The sequence below is a fragment of the Eulemur rufifrons genome, chromosome 8, assembly GCF_041146395.1.
Source record: "Eulemur rufifrons isolate Redbay chromosome 8, OSU_ERuf_1, whole genome shotgun sequence".
Classification (NCBI taxonomy): Eukaryota; Metazoa; Chordata; class Mammalia; order Primates; family Lemuridae; genus Eulemur; species Eulemur rufifrons.
This window is the reverse complement of record NC_090990.1, coordinates 11,822,005-11,833,344: the sequence shown is the minus strand read 5'-3', so window position 1 is coordinate 11,833,344 and position 11,340 is coordinate 11,822,005. Positions and strand designations below refer to the sequence as shown.

General features: G+C 54.3%; 1 protein-coding gene across 1 annotated transcript in view; it reads left to right on the top strand.

Annotated features, from left to right (window-relative positions):
- The first annotated feature begins 3,626 nt into the window (after positions 1 to 3,626).
- The window catches only part of IFFO2 (intermediate filament family orphan 2), a 43,126-nt gene continuing 35,412 nt past the window's right edge, over positions 3,627 to 11,340 (top strand). The window contains exon 1 of the mRNA XM_069477402.1: positions 3,627 to 4,288. Within this exon, the coding sequence (XP_069333503.1) occupies positions 3,627 to 4,288 (662 nt within the window). The remainder of the gene's footprint in view (positions 4,289 to 11,340) is intronic.

Here is an 11,340-nt window from a genome sequence, read left to right as displayed (position 1 = left end):
CTCAAAGGCCCAGCTCTTACCCAGGCAGATTAGACATGACACTGTGACTGTGAGGGCCCTGGGGAGGTGCCTTGTTAAAAAACCCATCCTTGTCCAGTGGGTGGAGGATGGTGTGCCCCCCATGATGTTCCTTTGTCTGTTGGAATGACCTCCCCACATGATGAGGACCCATATTTTGCCCCATTTGGATCTTGAAGGGGCCACTGAATTCATTGTCCGGTTAGGGGTAGGACCCACCATTAGACAGGGAGTGGGACCGGAATTCTAGACCAGGCTTTGCCACCAATTATCTGGGTGACCTGGGGTGGTGCCTACCTTTCTCTGGGCCTTACTTAGTTCTTTCATCCCTAAAAGGGGAGCATCGTGCTCGCTGCATTTGGTCTGGCTGACATTGGTAGCCAGGACTTCTGACCTCAGAAGTCTCCAGATGGACATGGGCTGGAAGTAGGGTGACCAACTCATTCTGGTTTGCTTGGGACCTTCCAGGTTTTAGCATTGAAAGTCCCGCATCAGGAGAAACCTCCCCTCGGTCCTGGGCAAACTGGGACAGTTGGCCATCCGAGCTGGAAGGCCATTAGGTTAAACTCCCCTCTCATCTTACCTGCAATGAGCAAGACACATGGCATTTCACTTTGGCTCCTGTGTGGCCACAGGACTGTTTTCTAGACATTTTCTTTGTATGAATCATGTTTCTACAGCTCTGTTGTAAACCCTTTCCCACTTCTGCCAGTTCATTTAGATCTTCTGGTCTCTGCTCAATGATCTCCTCCGGGCCAGGCTGCCCTCCTCCACACTCCCTCACTCCACATCTCAGGTTGGTTTTTTCGGTCATCTTCATCATCTCCCCAGACCCCCTGAAGCCCCTTCCTGTGTTGTGCAGGATCTGTGCTGAAGCACATGCTCAATAAATGAGCATGGGATGTCTGGACCTCTTTAGTGCCCGGGACAGGGTTTCATACCCCCTTCTTCAGGGCAACTTTGTTGGCAAGACAGATCCTTCCAGGAAGAGGTTGCAGAGAGTCATTCTCCAGGTGTTCTTAATCCCTTCTGTTCCATGGGTCCCCTTGGGCATCTGGTGAAGCCTGGGGACCCTTCTCAGAAAAAATTTTTAAAAATGCATTAGGATTACAATGAAAACAATTTTACTAAAATGCAGATGTCACAGAATTAACAAAAGAAATTTGTGATACAGTAACATATGTGCTTCTTTATTAAGATACTAAATACGATTTGGTGGTGGGTCTAATATGACCTTGATTTCAGAGTTCTGGTGGCTTACATGTTATCTTGAGATATTTACAGTAACTGTAGCGTGATATGAACATACCTGTGATTTCTACTAGAGACAAAATCATGGGGCTTCTACTTGCTGCCTATATTCATAATGAAAGGAAATGCTAAAAACCATACAGAAATTAGTAAAAATAAAGATATAACTTTTATCCATTCCAATGTCATGGAAGCCCCAGGAGTCTATCCTTAGTCCTCTGGGGGGGGGGGGTCTGGGAACCCCTACTTCAAGGCAAAGGTGTTTTGCTTCTTTAGGTTAGATAAACAAGAAAATCATCAAGAGATGAGAGAACAAAGAGCAGTGACCAGATTGGATTGGGCTAAGCCGGGAAAGGTTTCAAGACAGAGTTTCCGATCTGGGTATTGTAAAAGGTGAGTCCATTTTGGCAGTGAGCAAGGAGCTGGGATTGAGGGCAGGAAATATGGGGAGGGTCTGCTTTTGTGGCAGAATCAAAAATACAGCAGACTAACATGACAGCCACAGCATCACCCTAGAACAAGGCCCTGTCTCCTTTGTGTCCCTTTTGTCAGCAAGAATACCAAGGCATTGTCCCTATAAGACTGGGTACCTGCCCTCAAGCTTACAAAGAGACAAAACAAACACAAAAGTTAATAGCAAGACAAAAATTAAATTGCAATTCAAAATATGCAGCCGGAAGAATCTAGAATATGCCACAGATCTGGTTAAGTGCACACAATGCAAGCCACAGGCGTTCAAAGGTGGGGGGTCACTTCCCCTGTGAGGTTTGTGGTTTGCAAGGATCAAATGCGGAAATGGAGGAGAGGCCAGCAGGGTGGAAGGCCGGTTAAGCGTGGGCTTTGGAGTCGTCGTGGCTACTCAGGTCTCGGGAACCTCTGTAAAATGGGGGCAATAACTAAGTATGAAGCCTGACAGACATTACTATTTGCAAATTGGTTCAGGAGACACCAGGAGACTGGAGAACTTGGCCTTTAGGGTGGCAGGTGTGAAAACATATTTGAATGAATGAATGAATGAATAAATGAATGAGTGGGTCCTGGGCTTAGTCCTCAGAACCGGTTCTGCCCCCATGCTGCCCGCTCAGCGTTCAGTGAGACGGACCCTCGGCTCTGGGGCAGCCGCGCCTCAGCGTGTGAGTGTGCGGTGCCGGGGAGGGGTCGGTCAGGGCTGGGGAGCCGCAGCAGGCCAGCGCAGGCCAGGCCCAGGCCGAGCTTGCGGATGTCACTCCAGGAGGGCATTTGATTGCCGCCCCCCCCCCCCCCCGCCCCAGCGCCCCCGTAGGTCTGGGGACCAGCGGACCCGGCAGTGCCCAGGCCGATCTCGGGAAGATAAGGCTCGTCGCTGGAGTGGAGGAGGGACAAACGGCCTAAGAGTCCACCCCCGGGTCCGCCGCGTGGGGACGTGCCGGCGGAAACGCTGCCGTATCCCGGGAAGGTCGATCTAGGCCACCGGCCTGGCGTGGGGGTGGGGTGCCGCTGCACCTTCGGACGCTGTGATTCCCCAGCCCTTCTAGGCCGCGTCTGTGGGAACGTGGGGCTGGGGGAGCTGGGGCGGAGAGGACAGACATGCGGAGCCCCCTCAGCAGACGATGTTGGCAGGCGGGTCCTGAAGAGGGAAGCCAGCGTGGCCGAGGCCGCCGCCCCTTTAAGGGGCCGGGCTGGCTCTGCGGCGGCTCCAGCTAACCGGGTCTCTGCTGCAGCTTTGCGGTCCGTGTTCCCGGGCGGAGACTCAGAGCCCGGCGGGGAGGCGGGACCAGCCGCGGGAGAGGGCGTGGTCCAGCCGCGGAGCTGAGCCGAGCCAGAGCTGCAGCCGCCGCTCTACCGGGCGGAGAGAGCCGGGCGAGCCCGGAGTGGGCGGAGCCACGGCCATGTAGGCGTGGCCCGGCGCTGCAGGCTTTCGGGGGCGGAGCCTCGGGCTCGTGGAGCGCCGCAGAGGGAGGAGGGATGGGCGGGGCTAGTGCGGGGGCGGGGCTAAGGTCTGCAGTGGGCGGGGCCCGCCGCAGAGGGGGCAGTGCCGGCCGAGAGTCCTCTGCGTGCGGCTGCCGCGGCCCATCCACAGCGTCTCTGACAGCGCCGGCGGTGGGACCCGCGACCCTCGCTAACCTCGTGCAGCCACCGCGGCCTCCACCGTGTCCCGGGGAGCGGCCGATCCCCAATCCCTCGCCGCGGCGCCCACATCCGGGGGGAGTCCCGCCCGCCGTCGCTGCGGAGGCCGCATCTGGCGCGCATCTGGAACCGCCCGGCCGGCCGCGCTGGAGCCTGCGCCCACCCTGGCCCGGCCGCGCCGGGAGCCCTGCCCGGAGCTGGAGCCGCACCTGGAGCCACGGGCCCGGGGCCCGGAGCCGCGCAGCCGGCGCATGGTGAACTCGCTGCTGTTCGGGGAGATGGCCTTGGCCTTCGGCTGCCCGCCGGGCGGCGGCGGAGGCTGCCCCGGCGGAGGCGGTGGCGGCGGCGGGGCCGGGCCGGGGCCGTCGCCGGTGACGGCGGCGCTGCGGGACGACCTGGGCTCCAACATCCACCTCCTGAAGGGGCTCAACGTGCGTTTCCGCTGCTTCCTGGCCAAGGTGCACGAGCTGGAGCGGCGCAACCGGCTGCTGGAGAAGCAGCTGGAGCAGCAGCAGAGCGAGCGCGAGCGGCGGCTGCGCTACAAGACCTTCTCCCGCGAGCAGGCCGTGCAGACCGGGCCTGAGCTTCTGCGGCCGCCCGCGCCCGGCACCGGGCACTGCAGCGGCGGCGGCGCGGCGGCCGGCGTGAACGCCAACGCCGTGGCCCTGGGCGGCCTGCCCCCCGGCGGCGGCCCGCACTTGCAGCACTACGGCCGCCTGCCCGGGACCATCTGGAGCTACACGCAGGTGCGGCGCACCGGCGGCGGCGGCGTGGAGACCGTGCAGGGCCCCGGCGTGTCGTGGGTGCACCCCGACGGCGTGGGCGTTCAGATCGACACCATCACGCCCGAGATCCGCGCGCTCTACAACGTGCTGGCCAAGGTGAAGCGCGAGCGCGACGAGTACAAGCGGAGGTGAGTGGAACCGCCCCTCCCCCTGCCGCTCCCGGACTGGGGCAGCCAGGTCCCGGCAGCCGCGGAATGTGCGTGCGGAAGGGTCCCGGGCGGGCAGCTGGTCCTAGCAAGTGGGCTGGAAGCTGTGTTTGCGGAGCGCGTACTCACGCTAGGAAGACTCAGTTATCTCTAGATCCAAGAATGGGGGCGGGCGCTGAGACGCTGGGGGACACCTCGGCGCCCTCAGCGCCGTCACCGGTCAAGCACATTGTTTTCTAGGTGACATAATAACCATCTGTGTTTCATGTGGTCTCACTTTAATCCTCACACGATGCAGTGTAGGACAGGCTTATCCCATTTTGCAGATGAGGAAACTGAGGTGCAGAAACACGGAGTGACTTGCCTAAGGTGGCTTGGCTATTAAGTGGTGAGACCTGAATTCGAACTAGTGGTTTTAACCACCCCTGACTAGTCTGTCTCCCAGCCTAGGTATTTTCCCAAGGATGTAGGAGATAGGTTTCCTTCCCCCAATGGGTAAAAAGAAAAATACTCTCAGCCAACCCACTGCCTTTTTATTCCTTGAGTTAAAGGAGATCAGATATTTGAATGTCTGGATCTGTCCCTGACCCCTAGGGCCAGGGTCAGCAGTCTTGCTCCAGCTCTGTAAGGTCCAGCTCACTGGGATGGATAACAAGAACCACATCACACTGGCCACAACCTTTTAAAAATGCCTCTCTGCGTCCCTCTTCTCCCTATTCCCCAAGTCTCATGGTTTATTGAGCCCCAAAAAACTCTTCCCTAAGGGCCCCCAAGAGAAGATAATCTGTTGAGACCACCATCTCTGGCCAGAGCTGGGGGCAGAGTGACTGCCCAGCCCAGATTCCCCAGCTGGGAAACTGTCATTGCTTCCTGCCTGCAGGCTGGCAGACAGTACTGTCTGCTTTCCGATAAGAGGAGGGGGTCTGTGTTACATCTCAAGCTAGGGTGGGGGAGGGGCCCTCTGGCCCTTGCTGCTGCTGTCCCATGCCTGGGCAACTCTGCATTTGGAGCTGTGGCTCTGAACTCCAGGGCCTGGAGGATGGGCTGCCCAGAGATCTGGGCATGAGTCTCCTTCCTTATTCTCCCCTCCTGGGCAGGCTAGCAACTGGGTAGGATTCAAATGCCAGCTCTATCACCTGCCAGTGAGATTGTCAAACCACTCAGAAGGCTATTTGCTCACCAGAGAAATAGGAATAATAAAATCTGCCCATAGGTGCTCGAGGGGAGAGTAGGATGGCGGTGCTTTTTGGAAGGTATAAGGTAATCGGGTTGATGTTGTTAAAATTGATAGGCACTTTGTCAGACTGGCAGCGGGTAGACATGCCCGGAGCGTCCAGTCTCTCTCATGCAGGGTCTGGCTTTCTGGGGAGAGGTCTTACACTCTACTGGGAGATGAGCTTCTCTCCTCGGGTGCCTTTCTCTCTTGAGGACTTCAGAATGGCCCAGTGCCTTGCCACAGGGAGGCCACCTCTCTGTCCCTCATGGTCAGCCTCGCTGGGGTGGGCTGGGGAAACAGGCACTTGCTTCCGATGGTGAAACTGGGAGGATGGGCCGGGCCCTCCTGTCTGCTGCTGTTGATGGTGTCGTCATGCCTCAGGCTTGTGTTGTGTTTGTTTTATTGTGTGTGTGCTTTTTGGACCTGGCTACTAAGTAGATGGAAAAACCGTGCCCAGTTATAGAGGGAGACGGGTTGGCATTGAGCAATGCTCTATTCAAGTTGCACCCAGGGTGTGGGGTGTGATGTCAGCTTCTGGCGCTGGCCTGGAATGAGATGGCACTGCTGAGACAGGTGGAGCGCGGGTGACTCTCTTCTTGCCCTTCTGGGGTCTTGCACACCTTCTCTTCCTCCACTTTTTGGTAAATTGGAAAGACCCATCTTTTCTGAAGTTGATTCAAGACTCACATTGAATTTTTCCAAAGCAAGCATACTCCCTTTCCTGGGCCTCAGTTTCCCTATTTGTAAAGTAAAGTGGGTGGGCTAGAATTGTGCTCCTTGAAGCCCCAGGCTTCCTAGAGATGCTTTAGGAGTTCCTTGAATATTTAATAAAAATTATTATGTAAAAGCACATTAAGATGTTAGTTAATACAGTGATGAAAATGTGCTCATTTGCTTTTAAGTTCTTAATATTAATTCATTGTATCCACTAACAGGCTAACTTGTTCATTTATAAGAACCTCAAATATAATAAATATATTTGGGTTTCTTGTAAAAGTTTTCTTTTGGGAGGAGAGTGGACATTCGATCAACATTAAAAAAAATTTAAAAATCACAAGGCTAGATGATCTCAAAGGGTCTTTCCAGCCTTGACAATCTATAAATCTGGGTTTGAGTACCCAGCCCATCTCTGATCCTCTACCCCTAAGGAGAGTCATGGTCTGAGGGACGAGACCGAGGTGTTTGCTTTCAATCCTCCCGGGATGTCTGTCATGGAACTCCAAGCAGTGACGGATGGAAGGAGCCTGGCCAGGAGAGGAAAGCTTGCAGAGCTTCCTCTGGTTCACCTGGAAGAACTTGCAGCTCCGGAGACCCCCACTTGCTTCTCCAAAGGGCAGCCTGTGATGTGTAGCTCGGTGTTCTTCAAGCTGGAGGCTTTTTGGGCTCCACCTCCGGGATCTGTGGCCATATCCAAGTACCACCTGTACTATTACTTAGATAAAATATATATATATATATATATTTATTTATTTATTTTTTGAGACAGAGTCTCACTCTGTTGCCCAGGCTAGAGTGAGTGCCGTGGCGTCAGCTTAGCTCACAGCAACCTCAAACTCCTGGGCTCAAGCAATCCTCCTGCCTCAGCCTCCCGAGTAGCTGGGACTACAGGCATGTGCCACCATGCCCCGCTAATTTTTTCTATATATGTATTTTAGTTGGCCAGATAATTTCTTTCTATTTTTAATAGAGACGGGGTCTTGCTCTTGCTCAGGCTGGTCTCGAACTCCTGAGCTCAAACGATCCACCAGCCTCGGCCTCCCAGAGTGCTAGGATTACAGGCGTGAGCCACCACGCCTGGCCAAAATATTTTAACTTTATGAATGTACGGTTTGCACATCACAAAAGCCACCCATTTTAAGTGTACAAGTAAAAGATTTTTAGTAAATTCAGAGTTGTGCGATCATCACAATCTAGTTTTAGACCACTTGTGTCACCCCCAAAAAGATCTTTTATGCCCATTTGCAGAAAATTCCCATGCACACTCCAGCCCAGGTAATCAATGATCTGCTCTCTGTCTCTATAAATTTGTCCTTTCTGGACGTTTTCATATAAATAGAATCATACAATAGATAGTCTTTTGTGTCTGGCTTCTTTCACTTAGATAGTGTTTTTGAGGTTCATCCGTGTTGTAGCATGTATCCATAGGGTATCCCTTTTTATTGCCGAATAATATTCTACTGTATGGATAGACCACATCTTGTTTATCCATTCACCTATGTATTCAATATATTTTAAATTTAAAACGTCACCTGTGTACTGCCTAACATCATCTCATGTGCCTTCAGTGATACGCAAAACATGCTTTGCAAACACCAACCCAAACCAGAGCCCCTGGCCTGGGGTGCCTGGATCTTGGCCCTGGTCACCACTGCTTTGGTTTCCCCTTGGCCCAACCAGGTCTTTACCGCATGGGCAACCAGGTCGCTGAAACTGTATCAAGGATGAGGTTGTCAAGCGTTGATTTGGAAACCAAAACAAACATCTCTACTCTGTCACCACCCAGTGCCACCAAAATATCCTGTTCTGACTTTGCAAGCTGGGGGCTTTCCCCTGGGAGGATCTTGCTCAATCTATCAGAACGAAACAAATCAGCATCCAAGAGACCTGGACTCCACTAGGTGCTGTGTGACCTCAGCCAATTCCTGCCCTCTCTGGGCCTCAGGTCCTCAGAACCACCTTTACATGTGGGGGTTTCTTTAGGTGATTCCCTTCAGCTTGCTCTATACTTCAGGTCTGTGACTGGAAGAGGCCTGGGTCATGACTGATCTTTCTGCCCCCTGAAATGACAGTGTGTTATTGTAGCCTTTCTTTGTTCTGGGCCTTTCCCTCCCTGTCCTGCCTCTGCCTCAGATGACTAGGGTCCAGGCTCCGGGCATGGGGAGTTTCAAGTTTCCTCTCTCTTCATTGGCTCCAGGAGGAAGCAGGAAAGCTTTGAGGTTGTCAAGAAAAAGGTCCGTCTGGCTTGGCAGCTGGGGGCAGAGTTGCCATGGCTGGTAGAAGAAGTTGCCTGGCACTGGTGGTGCTGGCCCAGCTGCCTTTTGGACAGGGAGACTCTTTTGGGAGTCTGGGTGCCCCTGCAGCCCTCCTGGCCTCCCCAAGCCCAGTGGGATTTGGAGCTGGCTGGCTTTGTCCCCTCCCCATGCAGATTGCTGAGTGTATGCGCCCCTGGTGCCTGCGGGGATTGGAGGGGGATTGGAGGGTGAAAGCCCGGAGAGACCACTGTGATCATTTAGCCTGGTGGTTTTCAAGTGAGCTCTTCAGAGCCCTGGAGTCCATAGCAGGGTGCCTTAGGGTGACTATTCTGGGGACAGTGGGAGGTGAGCACCTGGGATTTGACCCACGTCAACCACAGAGCTCCATGCCTTTCTGACTCCCAGATTGATAGTATGAGGCAGATTCACTTTGAAAACAGGGTTCTGCTGTTAGAAAGAGAGAGAGAGAAAGAGAAGGAAAGAGAGAGAGAAATAGAAAGAGAGAGAGAGAGAAAGAAAGAAACTGAGAACTTTCATTTTTGAGATGGGGAAACCAAGGCCCAGAGGGGGCTGACTCACAAAGCCTGGGCAGAACTTCCACTGCCGTTCAGAGCCGACGTGATGCCCACATCATCTGCCTGCAGTCGGGGCCTGGCAGAGTCCCCTCTACCTCTTGTGTGTCTGTTTTAAGCAATTTTTTAAAAGCTGCTTTCTGGGATGGGAGGGACTTTTGTCACAGCTATTTCTGACTGTGAGCCGGAAGGGGCTGGGCTGTCAGCCGGAATGGAGGTCTCCAAAAAGGGACAGTGGGTGGGTCAGCTGTAGTGTCCCCTGCCTTTTCCCATCACACCCCAGGGAGGCCCTCAAGCAGGTGGGTTCTGGCCCCTTAATGCCCCAAAGCCGGAAGACCCCAGAAAGATGTCAGATGTCAGATGACATGTCCATTGACACTTTCATCATTTCTGAAGCTGCCACTGATGTAGATTCTTTTTTTTTTTTTTTTTTGAGACAGAGTCTTGCTTTGTTGCCCGGGCTAGAGTGAGTGCCGTGGCGTCAGCCTAGATCACAGCAACCTCAAACTCCTGGGCTTAAGCGATCCTACTGCCTCAGCCTCCCGAGTAGCTGGGACTACAGGCATGCGCCACTATGCCCGGCTAATTTTTTCTATATATATTTTAGTTGGCCAGATAATTTCTTTCTATTTTTAGTAGAGACGGGGGTCTCACTCTTGCTCAGGCTGGTCTCGAACTCCTGACCTTGAGCGATCCACCCGCCTCGGCCTCCCAGAGTGCTAGGATTACAGGCGTGAGCCACCGCGCCCGGCCTGATGTAGATTCTTTATTTCTGATTTTCCAGTGAGGCAGCCTGGGATAGTAGAAAAAGGTTTCCAATCCCAGCTCTGCCACTATCTGTGTGACTATCGGCAAGTTGCTTGGCCTCTCTGAGCTGAGCCCCTGTGTCCTCTTTTGTAAAAGAGGGATAATATTGTTGCTCTCCCAGGGGTTGGTAAGGAACATGTGAGCTCTTGTGTTAAGACACCCGGGGCTTGGTAGGCTCCGGTATGTCCCCACCCCAGCCCACCTCCTTCCTCTGGCAAATTCTGTTCCCTTATTCTATGAGGATTTCTCGGCTCAGCCCTGGACTACCCAACAAATCCATTTCAGGGCACGTCGCCGCTCTCAGTCCCATGGAAGGCGCCAGAGATGGTGTTGGGGGCGGAGGGAAAAGGGCTGCTTCTTTGTCCAGCATCTAAGAAGGATGTTTGATCTACTCTTAGCAGTTGATTTGTGCCTCCGGAAATCTCTCGCCACCCCCAGCCCTTTCTCCCAACTTCCTTTAAAAGAAACACGCACCCCCTGCCCCCCCTCTAGCTCTTTGGTTCACTAGAGAACTGTGTTACAGAGTCCCTTGGCCGGGTTGGCATTCTCACTGGGGACAAATTTGGGAGAGATTCTCAGAGCCGTAAAAGCTGGAGGGAGGGGAATGAGGTCCCAGAAAAGAAAAGGAAGCAGGGAGACAGCTGACGCTGAAGATTCCTTCTCGGAGGAATGCGGGGCGGGGCTTTGCTGGGCTCACAGACCGGATGCAGGGCCCTTGGGTCCCCCCAGTGAGTGTGCACACTCACTCTCACACTCATGCACATGCCCACACACACCAGGCTCGCTCTCCCGCCTGCGCCCCGCATCCCTGTGCGTGCCGGTGTTTGAAGGACACAGACGGTAGACCCGGAATCTGAATCTCCCTTTGCTGCAGCGAGATGCATTGACTTCCAGGAGCATTGATTTAAACCGGGCCGTGCTATCAGTGATACCGGAAGCTGTGGGCTTTGCATTTGCAGTCCTGGCTTTTGATCGCATCGGGGAGATGAAGCCCAGCTGGCTATTTATTTCCTACGTCGTGGATGGCTGAAGGCTGGGGACAGGGAAGGCTGCAGCCCGGCTGTCCCCTTGCCCAGGATTGGAGATGTGTTGCTCTTCCCTGACTTTCTTCCACCAGGCACTCCTGAGCACCCACTACCTCCCGCATCACAGCCCCTCACACCTGAACCCTAACTGCCGGGGGTGTGTCTGCTCCCCCAGCGACTGGAAGCTCTGCGGGGGGCAGGCTTGGGTCTGTGTTCCTCTCCTGCTGGCAGAGCCCTGCCAGAGCCAGAGCCCGGCCAGAGTCCACACTGAGTAAATATTCGTGCAGTGAGGGAGAAGTCTTTGTGTCTGGCTGCCGTGTGCTCGCTCATAGGCCTCCGGGGCGTTGGGGACATAAGACAGGTGACACAGACCACATCAAGGGATTTGGCCACTCGTGGAGGGAAGGGTCTGGACTTGGAGTCAGCAGACTCAGGCTCTAGT